We start from the raw sequence: 22723 nt of genomic DNA on the forward strand, positions 1-22723 counted from the left end.
ATCGGAGACAAAAAATGAACATCTGCAAATCAAGATAAAAAAACTGCAACTGGCAGTGAGCCAGATTTCTTTTCTTTTAGCAGTGAAGTGATAAACTCCATGACAGAACATTATAAAATAATAATTTCAATAACAATAACATTTCATGGTAAAAAAATAAAGTTGCAGTAGGCTATTATTTAAATAAGCACCATAGTTATTATTATTATTATTATCATTATTAATGTGTTTCTGCATATCAATGTATTTCTGATTCTGAGTCATATACTATACAGTCAATTGTCCATATTTAAGCTGACAGTGTGGTAGACAGATGTCACATTTACATGTCAGGATGTGGTTATTATAGACAGATTCCATGTTTAACTGTCATTTATCATCACAGTAACAGCGTTTCATATATTGGCAGCTGTAAACACTCAACATTATAATAATCCATCCTGTGGTTTGGTGCCGACCTGTAGTGTATACTGAACATATGCGGAGTAGTTAACGTTTATAATCATCAGAGAACGTTACAGACGTTGTTTTTGGTATCTGTTTCTACAATATATCCGTAGGTGTGAGTGTGTAAATTAGAGACATTAACTTATAGCTTTCAATGAGGTGTCTACGTATTATAATGTATACATGTTTATGTATAATACAATATGGCTGTTGTCAAGGTGCTGCAGTTTTAAAAACCACTGACGTCATATTTAGTGGCCGGAAGCGACGGACGGGAGACTTGTTCGCAGAATGGCTGGCCTGCTGAAAAAGGTACGAGTAGAGGTCATGGTTTGTTTTAATGATGGAAGAAAACGCGGTGACCAGTGCAGAGCTAACTCGGTGTTGTTTGTACTACACTGTATTAATGTGGTTGACTTAAACGGGCACGGTTTTCCGTGTGCTGTGTGTCAAACTAACATTAGCTAACACCTGTTTTGCTAACTTGGCTAGGTAGGTTAGCCTGGTCAACGAAGTACAGCTACTTACAGGCTTGAATTTTAAGGTTTATGGCACTATAACATTTACTTCATTGTAATTTTACACCTCAATGTGGAAGCAGTCATGATAGCTAACTTACTATAGAACCCTTGCACTGTGTTGTGATACAGTGCTTCAAGTGAATTAACTACGATAATTGTTGAGAATCCATATGAGGGGGGAAAAAAGTAAATGTAGAATATCGAGGGTAACACGCTTACTTTAAAATGTCTGATCTCCTGTAATTTGCCACTGACGTTGGAGGTTAAATAGTAAAATCCCGTTTTAGAGCTAGCCGAATGCTAGCCATAGTTTGTGCATGTCATGTGTTAGCATTCACTGGGGTCATATGTTGAAATAAAGAGTAAGTACGTCTTTGTGAAGGACAGTCTGAGTTTAGTAATAATCTTTGAAGAACCACATATTTACCTGTGTGACCTGAATATACGCTTACACTGAAGAGGGACGAGATGCAGCCAGTCGATTCAACACATGTGGAGAAGAGAGTTTCCACACTGAGCTGTCACAGAAGTAATCGCACTGCAACATCATTCATGAGAGTTACTTTCTATCTATGATTCAGGTTGAGTAAAGATGTTCCAGCACCAGGACTGCTGCACTGGTAACCTTAAACTGATTGCAGCCAGTCATTAACACAGCGACAGAGGGATCGATTTCAACTCATTTCATTTATAAAGCCCAAAATCACATTGCTTCAATGGGCTTTACAATCTGTACAGTGAACGACATCCTCTGTCCTTAGATCCTCAATTCGAGTGAGGAAAAACTTACTATAGCGAGAAAAATATTTTTGATAAAGTCACCATTCTGTCCAACTACGCACATGTGTGAGCAGTAGTTGACTGTATAGAGCAGTGAACATCCTGTTAAATGAGGTTCTTTTAAAAAGAAGTACTGATCAGAGTAAAGTGTGAGGTTGATAACTGGAGCCTGACCGATATATCAGTTGGCTGACATTATCAGCTGACACTGGCCTTTCATAGATATCAGTATCAACAAATATGTTTTCTGATATGCTCTGACTGTGATAGATTATTATAATACAGAATATATTGCTTGGAGTAATAAATAAGGATTGACAATAAGATGTATTGTTCAAAAAGTCATCAGTGCACTGAAACGGTGTACTTCACTGGGGATTTAAACGGTAAAATATCTTGCCACTGTTGCATATCCTTGTCACGCGTTTGATAACCACATTCTAGAGATCATTGCTAAAAATATGCACTGAATGTTATATCGATATCCATAATATCGGTCTATCGGTCTCTGCATCAGCCCCCAAAATGGAGTATCCATCTTGCTCTTGTCATAAAGTGCAGAGGGAGATTTGGTGAAGTAACAAGTGTCTCTCCTGCTGTTCTCTTCCAGACGACCGGCCTGGTCGGCCTGGCAGTGTCCAACAATCCACATGAGGTGAGCAGCAGACAGTACAGACACCACACATGGGTCCAGTGTGCACCAGTCATACTGCTGCACCCTGGCCAGAGAGAAACCTCCATCACATGGTGTGAATGCATGCAGTTATTGACTCCACACAAAATAAACCAAACTTTAATCACACCTCATCGACACACTCCAGTCGACACTGACACATTCTCCAGAAGAGTTTGTTGCCTTAACTAATTTGCTCTGGTCTTCCTCAGCGTCTGAGGATTCTGTACTCAAAGATTCTGGCATCAGTGCAGACGATGCCACAGGACGCAGCCTACAGGAAGTACACGGAGCAGCTGGTCAACGAGAGGTTCAACCACGTCAAAGTGGTGAGTGAGGGGGTTGAAAATTCATACTCCTGCTTGATAATGTCTCTGTTTGCCTACAGGTCACTTCATTCAGTCAATTCTTTTGAGGGAATGAGTCCCTATTTCCAGTCATGTGACTGGTCAGTAGTAGGACTGTTGGCAGGTTTTGATCCAATCCTCTGAAGTTGCTTAGCAGAGTGTAGGTTACCAAGGTGATCCGGCTTTACAATGGCTGAACACCTGAGTTCAGCCCATATAGCTGACTAACCTTTTGGTCTCCACAGGAGCCTGATGTCGAGAAGCTGGAGAAGAAGATAAACTGTGGGCAGATTGAAGAAGTCATTTTCCAGGTGGGTGACTGATGATGCATTTCACTTCAGTCTCCTCGCACACTGTCACTTACTGAAGACGTATTATTTTCAATAGGTAGAATCTGTGCCATGTGAAAGAAGTGAGCCAGCATGATGTTTTGATGGAGTTTATTCAGGTTCCTGGAGGATCTTCACACACCTCCGTCTCTGAAAAGCAGACTTTACAGTTCTTGGCTCCCATGTGTCTCCACCAGTTCACCTGGTTTCACTTTCATACATCACAGATCAGTATCCATTTCAGTTTGCAACAAACACTTCAAGGAGGATTTGAGGAGGCTGCTTCACGACAGGACTCTGGTCGTGGTCTTGTTAATCAGTGTCAGTTTGCGACTGTGCTATTTAGTCAGTGACTGTGTGTTCCCAGCTGTGGTGACTGAAGACATGGCAATGTCACAGATATACCAGTACTGCTGAACTGTGTAGACTTCATGTTGATGACACTCTTCATTCTTACAACAATCATCTTTATCTCCTGAATTGAATATATCACATCATTCTGAAACTTCAGCTAAACATTTAGCTTGTTTATGCTGTTCATCTCTCACACTGGACGTGCTGGAAGATAAAGCCCTATATCTGTAGTTTGACACTTTAGAGAACTACAACCAGCAGCTAACCTGATTATAGATCTTATTTGTTTAAAACAACAAATGAAATAAGATTTGTGTACATCACCAGCCTAGCTGTTTCCAGCCTTTATGCTAAGCTAATCACCCTCTGGCTCGCTCTATACTTGAAGAACAGAAATGAGTGTCAGAAATATTTTGAGTATTTCCCGACATGTAAAGCATGATATGAGGACTCAACTGTCTGTTATTCATGGGATAATGTAAGTGTTACTGAACGCTGTGTGTCCTGTGTGTAGGCGGAGTGTGAGCTGGCTCTGTCCAGGAAGATGTCAGAGTGGAAACCATGGGAGCCGCTGGTAGAGGAGCCTCCTGCCAACCAGTGGAAATGGCCCATCTGAATACACCTATGTAAACTGCTCATGTTATACCGTGTGTGTTTGTGTTTCAAAACCCCAGCTTCTAATCAAGTAATGTATAAATAAAAGTCCAAGATATTTCCCCATTTATTCTCAGTCATTGTTGAACTGTTGTACACCATAACACGAGTCAGTGTCTGGAGAAGCTCAATCCAAATCACTGGGCTAAAAAACCAAACATACCTTCCTTTACATAATTGAGATGAGAGGCTGTGGTCTTTAGATACTTCTGGGACTACACTTAATGACAGTTCTTATTGTAAGTTTCTCAAGTTAAATTCTTGTAAAGTGACAAAACCACAGTTCTGTTCAGTGAAGAGTGCCACAGTTGGTGTCATTGGAAGGCAAAAGAACTTAAACATCATGCTGTCCTCCACAACACAGTCCCTTGATTCCTTCAGAACTGTAAAACTTTGACGATCAGTTTTAAGTTTTAGCTGTACTGCTGCTGTGGTCATACATATTAAAAGGAGCATTCTGTAGTGTGCACAGCGCTAAACCTGATCCAACGCACATCCTTGTGTTTCCACCTACGTCAGACAAAAGCTTCTGACTCTGCTCGATACCATTAGTCCTCTTCAGGCTCTGACCTCCTGTGTGCTGCTGGTGGCTCTCTGTAACAGCTGTAGCATGATGGGATAGATGGGAGCAAACTCCTTCCCCTGTCGAGCCCTCACCGACTGCACGTAGGCCTCCAGAGCACCCCTTAGAGGATGTAGAGGACACAGCTCAGTTACACCACATGATTAAAGCATATGAACAGCTAAGAAGTATTTATAATGTACAAGTCAGACATGCCTCAGTGCTAACTTGAGAGTAGACAGAGGAAAATGTCGTGCTGATGATGGCGTGTGCTGTCTGTGTTGAAGTATTTTAATGACGATGATGGTTGATATGAAGCTACTTCTAACTTCTTTATAGCTCCTATATGATCCTTTTAAAAACAGTGCTCTTTCAACTCAAAATCTTAATCTAAAAGTAATTTATGAATATTGCTGTTAAGGGTGTATTTGATAAGAAACAGAGGAATTCAAGAGCTGCTGCAAAGTCAATGGGCAGCAGACTGTCACCTCTTCAGATATGAAGTGGGATGATGAGACAGGATGGGCCTGGGCTAGCTGCTTAGCATGTTACGTTCAGCAGACGTCCCTTAGCACAGTACACATGTCTTTGACAGAACTTTAACTCTGTTGTTTATTCACACTCTGTTCACAATGGCTCATTTTTTTAATACTTTAAACTAAAATTCTGTCCAGCTCTTACAGACTGCCCCTTTAAAAATAAAATCAGAAGACAGAACAACATACTGCAGTTTTACTAATTCTGGTAGACGGTATAATTGAAGTACTAAAGTACTAAGTACAAAACTAAAAATAGCAAATACAGAAAACATTTTTACATTTGGATGGAAGCAGCTGGTCCACGTGAAGCTACTTTATATACTGTTGTTAACAATGCATCATGTTGTAAAAGCCAACAGTGCTCTTTGAATGTACACTTAAAAAAAAAAATGTAGTGGAATTGAAAGTATTAGATCTCCTGCTTGCAGTAAAGGTAGAAAAGTTAGAAAATCTAAATTCACTTTCAACAGTATTTCCTCACAGCAATGATCCAACTGTGTCAAAATAAAGTTAATTTTTGTTCACTGGTCAACTTTCAAAATACAGCCAGCTTTAGGTGTCTTGCAGCTCCATTTACAAAGGTTACATTAGGTGAAGGCAGCTGAACCCATCCAACAACCACACGTGTGTGTGTGTGTGTGTGTGTCAGCTGTGAGGTACCAGCACTCTGACCTATAAAAGGAGAAAGCCAATGGAACAAAGGTTACCTGAGGAGAGTGAGCCTGTCTCTCTCAGAGGGATGATCATCAAGCCACTGGGAGTAGCGGGCGATGGACCACTCTGCTCTCTGTGGGGGGACAAACACTCTTTAGATGCTGTAGTGATATACAGTAATTTAGGGATTCATTTCTCAGTGTGTGTACACGCCTGGTGGGGTGACTTGAGCTCAGATGGGGCTCTGGTGAGGAGGAAGTGCAGCAGGGTGCTGTAGGGGATCAGGTCACCCACAGCTGGACTGCTGGCTATCAGCTCACTGGTCTGAAACAGCAAAGGCCTGGAGCACAGAACATACAGTCATATAACAATACAGTAATATACTGTATTCTGGACACAGCCAGGCTGACATGACCATGTAGAAATGATATTTAACTTCTGAACACTTTCCACACCATCAGTGTTTGATTGGTTTCCTTCCCTTTAGGCAGACGGTTATTAAAATCAACTACCAGAAGCATTTAAGTTCATTCATGTGTCGTCCTTTAACACAGGAGTGTACAACCAAATGTATGCTGTGGTTCCTTTATGATACTCCAGAAACAATACTTTGGAAACATTTTCGATGAAGCCCATGTCTAGAATGCATTCAAGTACAGTATTATATTGTGTCTAAAGCACTGTATAATCAGTTACTTGCTTTATAACTGTAACTTAAAACTGTAAACTGAAACAATATTAGTTGGTTAAACTGCTTCCTACTGAAACACAGTCTTATTCAACTTATTCAAACTGCACTCTGTTGATTTGGATGATCACAGGATACAAGACACTGCTGGCAGAAAGACACACCGCTGTAGAGCATTTCAACAAAACTAGACAGATACCTCCAAACATGAACCGACTGCCATTATAGGGGTGAGCTGTGTTATATGACTGCAGCCAAACACACTTTGACACCACGTTGAAGGCTACTGCACTGACGTTCAAAATAAAAGATAGATGAAGTCTATGAAGTCTGTACCTGACTGCAACAATACAATAATAATTCATTATCCTAATAATAAATATCAGCCTTCAGTTTCAGCGCTCTAACCACTGTTAACATTAACATTCACACTGGAGGTGGGAGTCGGAACAGATCACGATATTATTAGACTTCGTATTAAACTTACAATCACCACACACACTGCGTGATAAATGAAGTAAGACAGGAAGTGAACTCGCGGAGACGCTCAGATACGACAGTGAACCAAGAAGCGCCAAACTCCTGTCTTTATAATGTGAATGTGCTTCCATTTGAGTGAAGTGACCCTTTAATCCCACTAGACCAGGTTTCCAATAACCACTCCTCCTTCTCCTCTTTACAACAGAATCAAAGAGTACAAATGAGCATGAATATTGATCTTCATCATACATGAGTATACACACCTGAAGGAGCGCAGCATTCTGTAAGGTTTCCCCAAATCTGACACTCTCCTGCACAGAGGAGCTACCGCCATCTCCATCTGTCACACACACACACACACACACACACACACATATTACATTACACAAACAGAAATTCATTTCAGTCTGCTCAGTGACCTCTGCATCTGCCTCATCATGGACACCAGAGAAGGATTTACATTCAGCCTGGAGCAGTCTCAGCTCAGCTCACCTGTGCAAAGTCAGCAGCCAGCCTCATCTTGCCGCCCTCCCCCAGCGGACGCAGCAGGCTGGTGTGGCGGACGAACAGCTCGATGGCCCTCTGAGCAATGGACTCTGTGCTCTCATAGATGGAGTCCACACACTTGAAGTGTCGGAAGTAGTCACCCATCACTCTGGAGATGAAGCCCTGCAGCTCCTTCATGTACAGTGAGCAGGGAACATCTGGCTTATCAGGGCTGGACAGAGGCCTGACACACACACACACACACACACACACACACACACAGATGACATCAAAGTCCAAACATTACACATAAACAAAGTCATGTGATTTCCCCCAAGTTATGGCATTGACAAAAGACGATACGGTTGTTGACTCAGGATAGACCAATCACTGGGCCGATATTCATCATTCTTCAGATTATTGGTATAAGTGATCTTCTTTCAGATCACAGATAAATACACCAATTTAAAATGTGTTTCTTTGGATCTGACGGAGCCTCCTCTCCTACAATATCCAGCCCCACAATATTATCTGATTAGTAACGCATCACAATCATCATAAAGTACGCGGAGGACACAGTTCTCCTGTCCCTGCTCTCAGGCCCCTCACATCACCACAGCTCAGAGCTGCATGAGTTTGTGGAGTGGTGTGATAAGACCAAAAGAGATGGTGGTGACCTTTTCCAGCAAGCAGAGGGAGCTGGCTGTAGCTGCTGTCAGCACAATCCACGGGAGGAATGTAGAGCTTGTGGAGAACCGCAAATACCTGGGCACTATTTTTGATGGCATGTTCAAATTTGCCTCCAACACTGAGGAGATGCTCAGGAGATGCCATCAGCGGCAGTATCTCCTGAGGAAGCTTTTGGGGTAAATAAACCCACACCATACCTCAGTGCTACTCGCACCTCATGTAAATACTTTAAATTTCTTATTTTAGTTTATTTGGTCTCTCTTATTCTATAACGTGCTGACTTATTTGTGTCTGTGTACAACTACTCAATGTGCCTTTACCTTCCCCCCAGGGACAAATAAAGTTTTTTTGAATTGAACTGAATTAGAATTTAATAAAAAAATAATAAAATAAATTAGTGGAAAAGAAGTATAAACTAGCAGAGAAATTAAATACTCAAGTAAAGTGCCTGAAAATTGTACTGGAATCTTAAAGTTTTTAGAGAGTTCTTACAGGTCCTCCGTCATTCTGTGGCGATAGTAAATATATAAGAAGGAAAAAAAAAATAAAATAAATTTTTATATATATATATATATATATATACGCAAGATGAAACAAAAAGAAAAACAATTATTTAGGTTGTATAAACAGACATAATGTGTAAAATAAAAATACAAAAATAAGTAAAGAGTAAAAAATTGAATAAACAACAAAGAGTAAAACTAAAAAAAAGAAAAAAAACCAAAAAAAACCCAATATCAATCATTTGTGCCAAAAAAAAAAAAAGTAATGACTTATTCTTCAGTGTAAGAGCTGCAGGGACAAAGCTGTTTTTGTGTCTTTTTGTTTTGCACTTTTAAACCTGCGCCCAGAGGGGAGAAACTGAAAGTCATTGTGCAATGGGTGGGAACTGTCCTTTAAAACTGAATCACATATGCGTTGTAGTTGTTTTGTGTACAGGGCCTCCACGTTGAGCTGTGGCTCACCAATCAGCCTGCTGGACCACCTTACTATCTGGTTATGTGAGTTTTTGTTTTTCAAAGAGAGGTTCCCAAACCAGGCTGCTAGTGTGAATACTAAAACCGACTCAATAAAAGCACGGTAAAAGAGGGTCATGATGGATTTATCGATATGAAAGCGACTCAGTTTCCTCAAACAGAACAGACGCTGATGCCCTTTATACACACAGCTTCACAGTTCATTTCAAATGTGAGATTAGAGTCAGTAATCGTCCCCAGATATTTATAAGATTGCACACATTGAACAGTTTGACCTTTGATCGATGTGACTTCTTGTGTCTGGATTTTTTCCCTGAAATCAATGAGCATGTCCTTTGTCTTGACTACATTTAGTTGAAGGTGGGACGCCTCGCACCATTCAACAATGGTACGTGTTGTACCTCCAAAGATTTGTTAAAAATGTCATGGAAAGGAGGACTCAATTGCTTTGCGCGGGTTTTGAGTGTGCGCCCACAGATGTTGTCTGGACCATGGCTCTTGTTTACTCTTATGGAGAGGAAGGCTTTATGCACTTCTTTTTGTCCTATATTAAAGTGTTGAACATCTATGAGCTGGTTACTCAAATTGTAGATGTCATTGCTAAAATCAAAGGTATGGAAACGATTAAATAATTGGTTTAGAGCACTGGCCAGCTCTGTATCTGAGCTGAAGCTTTCCAGGGTGACTGGACTGCTGTCCCAGGCTGATCCAAGGTTGTTTGTTGCCATCTTGGTCTCCAGTTTATTTTTATAGTCTCGTTTTGCTTTAAGGATTTCTATTTTTACATCCTTTTTTGATATTTGTAGTTCAGTGATGTCACCCTGTTTAACGCGTGACTTTTTCTTCTGTAAGCTATCCTTAACGGTTTCGTTTATCCACGGTTTGTTGTTAGGATAGATTTTTACCCTTTTGCATGGAACAATCATGTCTCTACAGAAAGCAATATATGAGCATGTCACATCAGTGAGCTCATTTAAGTCATCACCACAGGACTGCTTAAACATTTCCCAGTCCGTGCAGTCAAAGCAGTCTTGTAAGCAGAGAACAGATTCATCAGTCCAGTCTTTCATTTCTCTAGTTTGTGCTTTCTGTCTTTTTAAGACAGTTTGGTACGTAGGCAGCAAATGCACACAGCTATGGTCCGCAGAACCCAGCGGTGGTAATGGCAGTGATTTGTAAGCATCCTTTATAGATCCATAGCAGAGGTCCAGGATTTTGTCCCGTCTGGTCGGACAGGAGACATACTGGTAGAAGTTTGTCAGTGTTTTCTTAAGACTTACATGATTAAAATCACCCACTATGAAGTGGGGCGCCTCGGGTGAGAGCGACTGCATTTTCTGCACGGCATCGAAGATGGTATTAGACGCCGACGCAGCATTCGCCCTTGGGTGAATGTATACTGTAGTTATAAAAAGTGGTGGAAACTCACGGGGCAGGTAGAAAGGTCGTAGTGATACCGATAAAAGTTCGACATCTGGTGTGCTGATACGTTCTCTTACAGTCACAGAGGTGCAGTAACATCTGTTGACATATAGACATGCTCCGCCGCCTTGAGATTTCCGTGTTACCTCTGCCTGTCGGTCGAGTCGATAAGGCGCACCAAATCCATCAATTGACAAGTCGGTGTCCTGATTATTCTCCGTCAGCCAGGTCTCCGTGAAAGCCAGGACACAACAGTCCCTGAAGTCCTTCAGAAAGGCGACGTTCCCCTGGAGCTCATCCACTTTGTTCCTCAGGGACTGGACGTTCCCGAGGATCAAGGGGGGTAAGGGAATACGAGAAAGCCGCTGTTTTTGGAAGCGTTGCCCGACGCCTCCCCGCTCGCCTCGCTTCCTCTTCGTCACCCTTGTATTTTTCCCTGAGTCTTTTAAAATAAAGTCTGGCAGTTGTGGTGTGATGTCTGTCACGCACGTTATTCCACAGTTCAACTGCAGCAGCGTAGTTCTGGTGTACTGTAGCCTTCCATAGCTGACAGCTCCGTTAACAGGGTCGGAGGTAATTAAACCATAAAAGAGCATCCACAGGGCGATAAAGGTTGTAATGTCCATTGTGGATAAACGCATACATAAAAAATCGCTATAAGACGATTAAATAAAAGAAGTGGACCCGTATGAACAAGAATAAACAGGAAACACAAACACAGGGACTCCAAACATTTCACGCCAAACTTCCACTCACTCTCACTCCAACTCTCACTGCAGGTCGCTTGCGTGCGCATGCGCCCAGGATCACGGATTTATCATAATCAGCATCAGCCCTGACAAAGTGCGATACTGATTATGGTGTTAACTGTCGTCGCATAAGTAACAAGAAACATCAGTTGAGGAGCTGGAGTAGGTTGGAGCTCATTGAGAAACAGTGTCTCCATTACTAAGTTAACAATTCATTCCCTAGTTCGTGAAATGGTTCCTGAGTCCCAGGAAAAGGTCCTGCGATGGAAACAGGCTGAATGCAGCTTACCCTGAGAAGTCTTCTTGGTGTAGTGTGATGATGATGGCCTCTATGGAGTCACTCACTGACTGCAGGAGAGGCAGCACTGCACTGCTCATCAGGGCCTGCACCCCCTTAAATGAAACAAGAAGGGAACAAACAGTGAGAGGGACTAAAGTGAAGTTCTGCAGGAAATGTTAACGCAAAGCAAACACAAAGAGCAGATCACATGAACTTCACTGCTCAGTACCTGTGTCTGAGGGACACCCTGTTACCACACAGTAGCAACTTGTGAAGTCAAGTGATTAAGTACATATACAGTGCTGTGAAAAAGTCTTTGCCCCAATTATACACTAGATATTTTTCATTGTTCTATATAGTCATAAAAATAATGTCTGTCTATTTTTCTCCTCGTACAAATCAAACAAGAAGACATATGCAGCTACCTGGTCACTTTGAAAAGGGGTGAAACATCTTTGTTGTCGTGCTGCAGATCACATATCCATTCAATAGTTGTTTAACGGCTATACTAGGTTTGTCAGATAGCTCTTTTTTTAGTAAATCAAACCTGGTGTCTAAACACAGAGAAAAACTAATGCTACAGAAATATAACAATGAGGTCTTGCACACTTAATGTTAGGCTCCACAAACAATGAAACCAACTGTGCATGTCCCAGTTTTCTAATTCACAGTTATGAAGAAGGGATGTGAGCCTCAGGCCTTTTGCAAATTGGCAGAAAGCTCCATTATAATAACATACTCGGAGGACGTTGTCCCCACAGTGTCAGCACAGGAGCGTGTGGATTTCTACCAGAGCATGTGTACTTAGGAAGATTTGCTTCACACAAAAAAAACAAACTCAGTTTCCTGTGATACCTCCAGAGAAGAAGAGAGGGCCTCTGCAGCAGCTGCTGGACACGACCCCAGCCCTGAGACGATCTGCAGATAGAAGAGACAGGAAGTCAAAGGTTTAATACAACCCTTTGGGGACATCGGTACTAGAGATAATTCTAGCTGTGTGCCTCAGCATAGGCTGGACAGATACTGTATGTGTTGCTGTATATTGTGGGAGAATGGAAGCATGTATAATGAAACAATAATAAGTGGACCAATTATGGATGACTGCAGGCTGATAGGTCAGGATTCCTTTTCTGTAGCTAACTGATGCTAATTAGCACAAAAGCCCCCCCCCCTTGCCTCTGTTCTCACACGGTAACATTGTAACAGCTGGAGGTAAAATATTTATTGCAGGAGTAATCTTTTGTTTTGTTTCTTTTGCTATTAATCAGCTGGGCTGCTCTGGCAGGACACAGCATACATCTGTAATTGAGGAGGCTGTACACACAGCACCCTGACTGCTTGTCCTTTGATCCCCCTTTAATTTCCTTTGCTTCCTTTCACGTGTGTGTTTGTGTGTCCATGTGATAACTCTTAGGTAACAGTCGAATCACATGCACAGTTTAGAGCACTGTGTGTGCTACTGTGTGTCGCGCTGGAACTGTCAGCGTCACACCTGTTGTGAGGAAAAACGTGTAGTTTACTAATCACCAATGACTACACACTCTACACAGACACTATAGTATTATAGTATATTACAAGTACCATACTATAGTGCTAGAGTATACTTGTACTGTAGAACATACAGGAAAGCTATCATTGACAAAAAAGTAAACTAAACCAAAATGATGCTCCCAAATTTAAAACTAAGAAAAAAAAAATGAAGTTTGAACTTTTACTTTTCTCAAGTGTGATACAAGCTCCAGGCAGCGTAGCTACAGATACATGGGCTGCAACAAATGATTATTTTCATATCAATTTGGTCGAATAATCTCCTGATTATCTTCAAGATTTATCGGTTTGTCTCTATAATGTAAAAAGTAAAATATATTCCCACAGCCCAGAGCAACATCTTCATATTGCTTCTTTTGTCCAACCAACAGTCCAAAACACACAGACTCTTAATTTACTATCAAGAAATGAAAAAGAAAAGCAGCAAAAATGTTAAATAAAGAAGTTGGGCATTTTTGCTTGTAAAATCAAAATCTAAATAGTTGGAAACTGATTTTCTTTTAACTATACAGTAAAGCGAACACATAGGACATGAGCCTTCATCCTGCTCACTTACATTCTATGCCTCTTTTGTCTCTCCTGTGCTGTGTGCAGTAGAGAAACTTCCATTGTCTTTTTGCATTCATTCTCAAGCACCCTTCAGACATGCACGTCATTACTGAACCGTTACGTCCATTCAACATGTTGGCTTCATTTTCTGAGTAAGCAGAAAAGTCATGACTACAATCTATGCAATGGGAAACTGAAGTGGCACTTTGAAAGGTCCAGTGTGCACAGTTTCCTGGCATCTAGTGATGTGGTTGCAAATAGTGATGGGAACGGCAGTTCTTTTTACTGCACTGAATCTCTAGAATCCGTTCATTAAAATGATTCGTTCAAAAGATTCGTTCACCGAATCGTTCAGTGCTCTCCAACTCCCTGAACTGATAAGCAGCCAAACGATCCGTCATTCAGTTCATTAATCAGCCCTGAGGTTCACGTTCACTTACTGAGGGACGGTGCGTTCACGGACTATAGTACACAATCATTCGCGGGAGACGCGCCGCTGCTTTGAGTGGTACACATGCACTAAAATTATTACACGGTGAAAGTGTCCTCTGTGCACAGTAAAATCACTTAACATGATGCTACACGGATGTTAGCAACACAGCGCTAATTTTAGCAGTACGGTTACTGAACGTGAATCAGCTCCTCTGCCCTGAGTGAGTGAGTGACACAGCGCCACTTTCAGCACAGTACGTGAACGAGAATCACGTCCTCAGCGACAGTTCTCTGTATGCAGTAGGTTCGCGAATCATGAACAAATCACGAGTCACGTTCGCTCAGGCGTCAACAACAGTCCCTCCCCGCCCGCACGCTGGCTGCGTCGTTCGCTGAAGATTCACGAGTGAGTCACGGCAGTTCCACTCCCGGCCCGGCATGCTCGCGGCTGAGCTCAACTGAACTGAGAAAGGAACGAATCAGTTCATGAAGTGATTCCGTTCAGTTCGTTCACTCAAAAGATTCGTTCATTCAAACGACACGTTCGCGACCGACACAACGCTAGTTGCAAATTGCTTCCAACTAAACACCCCTCGTCTCACTCTCCCTATGGTGCAGGGGTGGTTCTAGGGGGGGGGGGGCCAACAGGGGCCAGTGCCCCCGTAACTCTGAGTCTGAACCCCCCTGTGGCCCCCCTGACAGTGAGTCTGCTCTAATAATACAATGACAGATTTCTTGCAATGATTTTGTTCTGAAGGGAAAGGCAGAAATAAAGTGTCTCAGCAGTTTGCTACCCAATCAAAATTGCTGAAATTGTAAACACTGCTTTGTCTGAATGAGGGATTTATCCTTTTTTCCAGGTTGTATGTGCCCCCTAACAAAAAAGCCGGCCCCAACCTGGCCCCCCTATTAAAACTGGTCTAGAACCGCCACTGCTATGGTGGCTGTTTAAAAAAAATGCAAAAGGCCCTCTGTAGATTCAGCGTATGGGCTGACCTTTCTGGGCTACAGCGGAAGTCAAGCGAAGTCAAGTATCATTTATATAGCACCAATATACAACATCTTGCCCAAGGACACTTTGACATGTTGAATGCAGGGGCTGGGGATCAAACGCTTCAATCGGTAGATGACCACTCTGCTTCCTGAGCCGACCACAGCCGCCCTGAAGTTGCATCGTTTGGTATGCTCATTACCCACTTGGCCACCAGGTTGCCTCTAGCAGACACACAGCTCCCTCTCTCACATCAGACGGCCAGTAATGATCCTGTCATGACCGAGAACAGACTTCACCTAACATTTATGTAACAGACACCTATTTCTGAATAACAAAAAGCCATTGAACATGTAGATGAAGCCAGAAATGACACATCAGTGTATATTGTAAATGTGAACAGAAGCTGCATGAAGCCTTGAGTGGCTCCAGAGGGAGCTGTGTAATGTCTGATCAAAATCTTCAAATTCATCTCTGACTGAACTGTTGGCAGTGGCGCTGCATTGTGGTTAACAAAGAAGAAGAATGTGTGGGGTAAAAAAAAAAGATGGCATCTCTGGTTCTGCAGCAGCAAATTAAACTTAGTACAGAAACTGGAGGTGATTTGAAGTTGTAGGACAGCTCTTAGAATTGAGTGCTGGAGGACAAAGCTACGGTCTATCTGGAGGCAACTGGATCTTGAATATTTAGCCCGGACTGTAAGAAGCATCTGTAAATATCTTTATTTAGTGGAAAGAAAGCTTGACATTAAAACCACTACAGAAATATAAATTACAATGGAGATTCCTCATGATAAAACAGGACCACATGATCTCGGTGTTACAGTAACATTTCTCGTTTGGTCTATGAGAGCTGAAGTTACGTACTTACTGTATTTGTGACTTAAACTCTAAGCGTGCAGGTGGATTGGTTCAGCAGAAGGAACCTCCTACCTTGGTGACAGCCTGCTGTAGACGGTAAAGGGAGTTGACCACAGCGACGTTTCTCCTCTGGCCCTCCGTTAATGGACCAATCACCTGACTGGCATCACCCTGAGTACACAGCTGCAAACAAGAGGGAAGAGTGACTGACTGATTGAAAAATTAAAACTGGACAGGCCACAGGGGGGCAGTGGATGGTATACAGACGGTCTCCACACAGCAAAGCCAACTGTAGATAAATCCAGAAAATCCCAAAACGGAACAGAGATGATCTTTTTTCATTCAGAATTTTAGAATTGCACACACACACATGCACGCACATGCGCACGCAGAGCACACACAGAGCACACACCAGTTGTTCAGACTTGACGCAGAAGAGCTGGACGGTCTTGGCAGCATTCTTAGCCACAGCCACAGAGAGGTTTGGATCTACAGATGCTACATTCAGCTCACTGCAAACAAACAAACAAATATGTTAATTGAACAGATTTCAAACCCCACTTTATTAATGCAACCTGGCTAATTATCGAGCTTAACTGAAGCTTGGCTTCATCATATTTTTATCAGTAATACATTTTATATGGTCTTTGAATTTGATTACCATGTACACTACCAGTCAAAAGTTTGGACACACCTCCTCATCCAACAAACCAGGATATGTTTTACATTTTATGGACTACTGGAATGGGTTTCAGTTAACAGGTGTGCCTTGTCAAGAGTTCATCTGAGTAATTTCTTGACTTCTTAATGTGTTTGAGTCCATCAGTTGTGTTGTGCAGAGGTAGGGTTGGTACACAGTTCTATACAGTGAATAGCCTTAACAAAAAACAACACTGTCTTTAAATAGACTCGAATGCCTCTGCCACACTGTGTCTGGTGTCACTGTGCCACCATCTGGTCTGAGAACTTCTTTTATGCTCATTATTAGGTGCTAGTGATTAGCATTTAACTTTGAATGTAAAAGTTTGTCAGTGAGGAGGACCAAATGCTGAAGCAGCATCGGCCAGTTGTTCGTATGTACTGTGTATGAGCAACGACATTTAAACTGGCCCTCTACCATGAAAAGCCCTGACTTACATTATACTTATATGAGACTTATTAAATGTTCTGAACATGAAGCTGGAGACCTACAGCGTAAAATGTCTGATGATGTGATTTGCGTTCCATATCAGGCAAGTAATAGGCCAGTTATGCAAGAAAAAGGAGGATGTTAACGTTTTTCAAAATTAAAGCCTCAGACTAAGTGCGTGTCGGACTGCTTTAACCGATTCATTCACGTTACTGGCAGCGGCAGCATTGAGTGATTTTGTCACGTCTAGTGGGTCTTGGCTGTGAGGCATGTAGTGCACTTGCCTGCTGATAGTCTTGATGATGCTATCCAGCTCATCACTGGAGGGCGGGTTGCGGCCGCCCATAGGGAACACAAGGTTGATAGGATCAAACAGACGAGAGAGGGACTTGGAGAGGTAGGCTGCCTCATACGACTGCAGAGAGTCCTTCAGGGCCTTCTCTGGGCTACACACACACACACACACACACACATTCACAGAGATAGACAGAAAGACAGACACAGTTTATATGTTAGGATGATATTTACAGTGTTAGTAACATACATACGGTGGTGAGATCACTGTTCATTTCTCTCAGCCTCGACAGGAGATCAGATAAGAAAATAGCATCACTATGATGATTATGGGCATCATACATGTACCATTAGTGTTCGTCTTCACATATAATATTCTCGAATTGGCTAAAACATTGTGCTGACATTTTCAATTGATCACTTAGAATGCAAACATAAATGGAACCAAAAGGCCACTGTGTCTCAGGCTACTACATTTCAGGGCTACTGTGTGTGTGTGTGTGTGTGTGTGTGTGTGTGTGTGTGTGTGTGTGCGTGTGTTTATGTGCTTCAATCATCATCATTGATGATTGTGTCCAACATCTAACATATGTCTGCTCACGAGCCTCTGTGCACATGCTCCCGAGTGCTAATCGAGAGGGGCCTTGTTTCTTGTATCTGTCATGTCTTCACTGCCTCTCCGTCCACCTATTACATCACTCCTTTGTTCCTCAGCCCCTCCTCCCCCCTGCACTTCTTCATCCCACTGTCCTCCCTCCTACTTTCTTTTCAGAAACCTTCTCTGCTACATCCCTAATTAAAAAAAAAGTTGGAATGCTAAATACCGACTATGATGATTTACTCATCCTGCAGTGGCTGTAGCTCAGAGCGGGGTTGTCCAGTAATCGGATTACTTCATAATGATACAGTCAGAAGAATATTCTGTTTAGGCTTGAGCAAATTGAATGGTACTGTTCTATACGCGATATTAATTCGGAACACTTGAATGACTGTTTTGGAGCAGTGCATCAACATCTCTCACTCTGCGGAGTGCAGATGTTTTGATGTTCAGTCTTGTAATCACTTGTTACAGTGGACCACAGTGTCTGTTCAATCATCAAATGTTACATCATATTGTTGAACATAACTACTTATTACCTCTGCAACATAATATTTTTATTGATGGTGCAATATTAATAATAATAATGAATGATAACACTAGATGTTGCTTCAAAAAATCTCCAACACGAGTGGATTATAGGTGACTAAAACTCTGCTTGTGAGTTGAGCAAACCTTTACAACAGTAGCAGTATTTGTTCCCTTGAATGCTGGTGAATTGTAACTAAAGCGTTCATCTCAACAAACAAAACAAAAATATGCCCAAAAATAAACTTCTCCACCCCGGTTCTGGTTCTGTAGGTGTGATTACAGCCTATGCGGACTCTGATTGCGTCGCTGTCTTTGTTGTCTGCTCACTTGTAGTCCTGTTTTCCATGTGTGAAGAGGTCCTGACTGTCTGACTCTGCAGCTGAGATGTCCAGGGATGCGTCCATCCCTCCGCTGCTAGTCAGCGTCCCCTGCAGACTGGTGCTGTACTGCTGCAGGCGGCGCCACAGCTCGTTGTACAGTCGCAGCAGCTTGGGGTACTCTCCTTCAAATGCCTGCTTCAGGAAGGACGAGGCTAGAGAGAGAGGGAGGAGAGAGCACGCGGTGAGGACAGAGATTCACATGTATGGTAATTCTGAGGAAAGCAACAAGTGAGCAATTCGTTTTAACAGAACATTTGAAACTTCTGACTAGAGCTTTTTATATGACCTGCTAAACCTCGTCTAAAGTAGAAAAATACACACGACCCATTTGAGCTCCATCATTATGTTAATAAAGCATTGCATCTTGTGTGTGTGTCGGGCTACGAACATAGCTTGACTTAAGTGTGCCTATTTTGCCTATTTTGAACGCAACATGTGTCGCTCTCTGCAAAAATAGAGCTAAAAACAACCTGCAGACACATTAGAGCCGCATTTCAGTTTTATTGTCTGCATCTGTAGAATATGTCACAGAAACGAAGAGAACACACACAACAGGTGAGGGGCATTTTTTTTTTTTCGCTTTCCCTTCCTCCCTCTCTATCTCCCTCCCACTTTCTCTTTCCTTGAGCAGGGTAAAGGAAAAATCCCATCATCACATTAATGATCAACAATAATCAAAGTCAAACTCCATGTAAAAGAAAAGGGCAGGCAAGAGCAACACTGCTGCAGCAGCAACGCAAAGCAGCAGCAGCAGCTCAGCAACCCAGACAGTGTGAATGGGTCTGGTGTCAGTTTGGGCTGCAGACCGCAAATGAAAAAACATGTGGGTGTATGGAGTTAGACAGAAGTGAGCTTACCACACTTCTGTGGCCCATTCCACATCTCACCTGCAGGTTAGCAGCAGACTAGCCATTAGCCCCAACACACCTGAATCTCTGAAATGACGGCAGTCGAGTTGTATTGTGGGTACAGTGGAAACCATGTTTCCACGAGGAAGAAGAATGCATCAAATGACAAGGATGATATTTCTGAATCTGCTGCATTGATTTGCAAGCTTATTTCAAACTGCCAATCATTAGTCCGACAGAGTGGTACATAGTGGTATACACTGGTACATACTGGAGAATTACATCTTCAAAAATGGCTCACAAATCCCTTAATCTTTTTAAAGGCTCAGTCATCTCCTAAAAGCTTTTTTTTTTTAGCAAACAATGCTAACAGGGGAAAATAGTGCAGTGCTTGGGACGATCTCAGCAGCGGATTAGTCCACATTCAGAGAGTATTTGGGGCAGTAGGACGGTGTATGTGGGAGTGTGGGAGCCGTTGATGCGTTTCTGTTTATTTATTCATTTTGCACGTAGTGTTTTTGTACTGGAGATCTATCAGACTTTGATACACACAATAATTCAGTAGACACATTCAGTGTTTGTTTGACTTTACATGTGACATTTTGATGACTATTAGAGATATGTAGAATACTATCATTTGATCAACCATGACAAGGAGTGGAATGAAAAGAGGGGAAGATAACAAAAGGGAAACCGAGGACAGTCAGTAATATCACTTGTATATAAACCTATACATGCACGCTCTTATATTACTCGTATATAAAAGCCCTACCTTAATCATTTTTGTTGCAGGATATCTTCAGCATACAGCTAGCGTACACACACACAAAAACACACATACACACACACCTCATGACAGACACTGCAGGGTTTTCAGTAAAGTGTGAGTGTGAAGCCAAGTATGTTATCAAGCTGCCAAATCCGCCTCTCCTGTTCTCACTTTGTTATTCCTGTAATCAGATAACTCTCCACTGAAACACCTCCATATGATTTGTGTGTGTGTGTGTGTGTGTGTGTGTGTGTGTGTGTGTGTGTGTGTGTGTGTGTGTGTGTGTGTTGGGGGGAGGGGGGTTAATGTTTGCATAATGATTTTAATAATAATAATGTTTCCACTCTTTGATAGGATTGGTCATTCACCCACTGCTTATTTATTCATATTTGTAGTCTTTTTTAGATGTTTTAATTGAATTTGGATTATAAGAGACTATGGAGAGGTGAGGAACAAGACGGAGATAACTGAAACAGAAATCATTTACCATTTACAACTGGTTCTAAAGTGTTCAATTCTTGAGAAGCACTTAGCTTGAAAATGATCACTTTCTCTCATTGATGTCTGTGTGCTGCAATCAATAACGTAACTTTCGGATGCACATACTTTAGGAATGTCAGAAAAGAATATTAATATGTGTGGTTGCAAAATCTGACATATATCTCAATGATTATTGTCACCGTACGTTATCAAATCGGAGGAAAGTGTTGTATGTCCCTCCAAGCCAGGACAAGAACATCTATAAGCTAACTATAGATCCCCACAGGCAGCCTTAGCTGATATTTTAATGTCTTGAGTGGGAGGACACAAAAAAAGTCTCTGATTTCATCTAGTTTAGATCATGTTAGTCAGACTTGGTAAGTTGGCTCAAGTGATTTACAGTGAATGCTGGCGACATGTTTTTAGTTGTTGTTCTCATGGTATTCGATAAGACATAATCCTCCTCCTTCCTCAGAGTGAAGATTACTGAAATAGATATTTGTATAGAGCATACAGATTATCATTATCATAAGTGGAGTTCATGGCGAACAGGTTACATCAGGCTACAGGTGAGCTGTGTCATCTTGATTCCAAGTGGAAGAAAATGTGATTCACATGTACCACAGCTGACTGCCTGCTTAATTCATCTTCACTTAAATGACCTGAATGAAACGTTGTACGGGTACATTTTACAGACAGGTGTCACAAATGTGCAGCATTTACCAGTTTAATGGCAAATGATTAACAAGTCAGTATTCAAATGCTTTGTTTTGTTCTGCCTTGTTTTTTTTGCTTTTGTTTTATTCCTAGCCCCATAAATGGTATTTGTAACAACTCGACTTGAGGCATGCCAGCCCACCGCAGGGGGTGAGATAACAGAAGAGTTGAGCACGCCTGGTTAACATTTTGTTCCACAAAAGATAAACAATAAAACTGCATTAATACTTCAAGACTGCAGTGCCAAAACTGTTTTAAGACTAATTACTACTTCCAGACAGCCGCTGCTCTCTACTCTACCCTGCTCAACGACTTTTTAAAAACTACTGTTCCATGAGAAAAAAACAAACATCAAAAACTTGAATTGCCAGTAGTGACTTTATACAAAGCAAGGCTGTACGACGGGACAACGCTGATCCAAAGCTCTGATAGGTTTATGAACAACAGACTGTTTATGACTTGCCGCACCATCAACTCCCTGCTGTTAACAGTGCTCTTGTTACAGCCCGGTGATTATGGCTTACTAAATGAAACCTCCCACTAGTTGTTTTTGCTGCTGGTAGCGCAGCAGCTCTCTGCAAGAAACCTTTATGATTCACACTCTTTGAGTGATACATATTATCCCTGAATTAGCAGCTTTGATATTTCAGCCGGTAGATGCAGTGGACAAAAGGTAGAAATGGAAGAAAAGGATGTTCATATCATACCTTCAGTTGCTCTGTGAAACTCCTCGCTTAGTGTGGTGGTTACATCGTTCCAGAAGGTAAAGAGGATATCAGGCTGACCATCCTGTCATCAAGTACACAGAAGAGAAACACACTGCTGATCAGAGCCACACATACACTAGGAGGCCTTGTGCCTGACACGAGTCGACAAGTTCATGGGAGACACCTTTGGTCTCAGGGTGGTAGCTGTAACTCAAAGCATCATAGAAAACATGATTTATTGTTTCATTTTTAGTGAAG

The 22723-nt window shown here is 41.9% G+C and overlaps 2 protein-coding genes across 2 annotated transcripts in view; one reads left to right on the top strand and one right to left on the bottom strand.

The window, feature by feature from the left end:
• The first annotated feature begins 646 nt into the window (after positions 1 to 646).
• ndufa5 (NADH:ubiquinone oxidoreductase subunit A5) lies at positions 647 to 4175 on the top strand. The gene is made up of 5 exons (XM_030439406.1): positions 647 to 759; positions 2359 to 2403; positions 2634 to 2750; positions 3014 to 3079; positions 3966 to 4175. The coding sequence occupies exons 1-5, from the start codon at positions 739 to 741 to the stop codon at positions 4065 to 4067; spliced, it is 351 nt and encodes a 116-aa protein (XP_030295266.1). The 5' UTR covers positions 647 to 738; the 3' UTR covers positions 4068 to 4175.
• Positions 4160 to 22723, bottom strand: part of cog5 (component of oligomeric golgi complex 5) — a 65117-nt gene continuing 46553 nt past the window's right edge. The window contains exons 11-22 of the mRNA XM_030439395.1: positions 22466 to 22547; positions 18892 to 19096; positions 17426 to 17587; positions 16425 to 16524; positions 16085 to 16195; positions 12488 to 12550; positions 11642 to 11745; positions 7521 to 7758; positions 7292 to 7368; positions 6074 to 6200; positions 5914 to 5993; positions 4160 to 4790 (exon numbers count right to left, since the gene is read on the bottom strand). Of these exons, the coding sequence (XP_030295255.1) occupies positions 4664 to 4790; positions 5914 to 5993; positions 6074 to 6200; positions 7292 to 7368; positions 7521 to 7758; positions 11642 to 11745; positions 12488 to 12550; positions 16085 to 16195; positions 16425 to 16524; positions 17426 to 17587; positions 18892 to 19096; positions 22466 to 22547 (1476 nt within the window). The 3' untranslated portion in view covers positions 4160 to 4663. The remainder of the gene's footprint in view (positions 4791 to 5913; positions 5994 to 6073; positions 6201 to 7291; positions 7369 to 7520; positions 7759 to 11641; positions 11746 to 12487; positions 12551 to 16084; positions 16196 to 16424; positions 16525 to 17425; positions 17588 to 18891; positions 19097 to 22465; positions 22548 to 22723) is intronic.

This window comes from Sparus aurata, chromosome 14, assembly GCF_900880675.1.
Source record: "Sparus aurata chromosome 14, fSpaAur1.1, whole genome shotgun sequence".
NCBI lineage: Eukaryota > Metazoa > Chordata > Actinopteri > Spariformes > Sparidae > Sparus > Sparus aurata.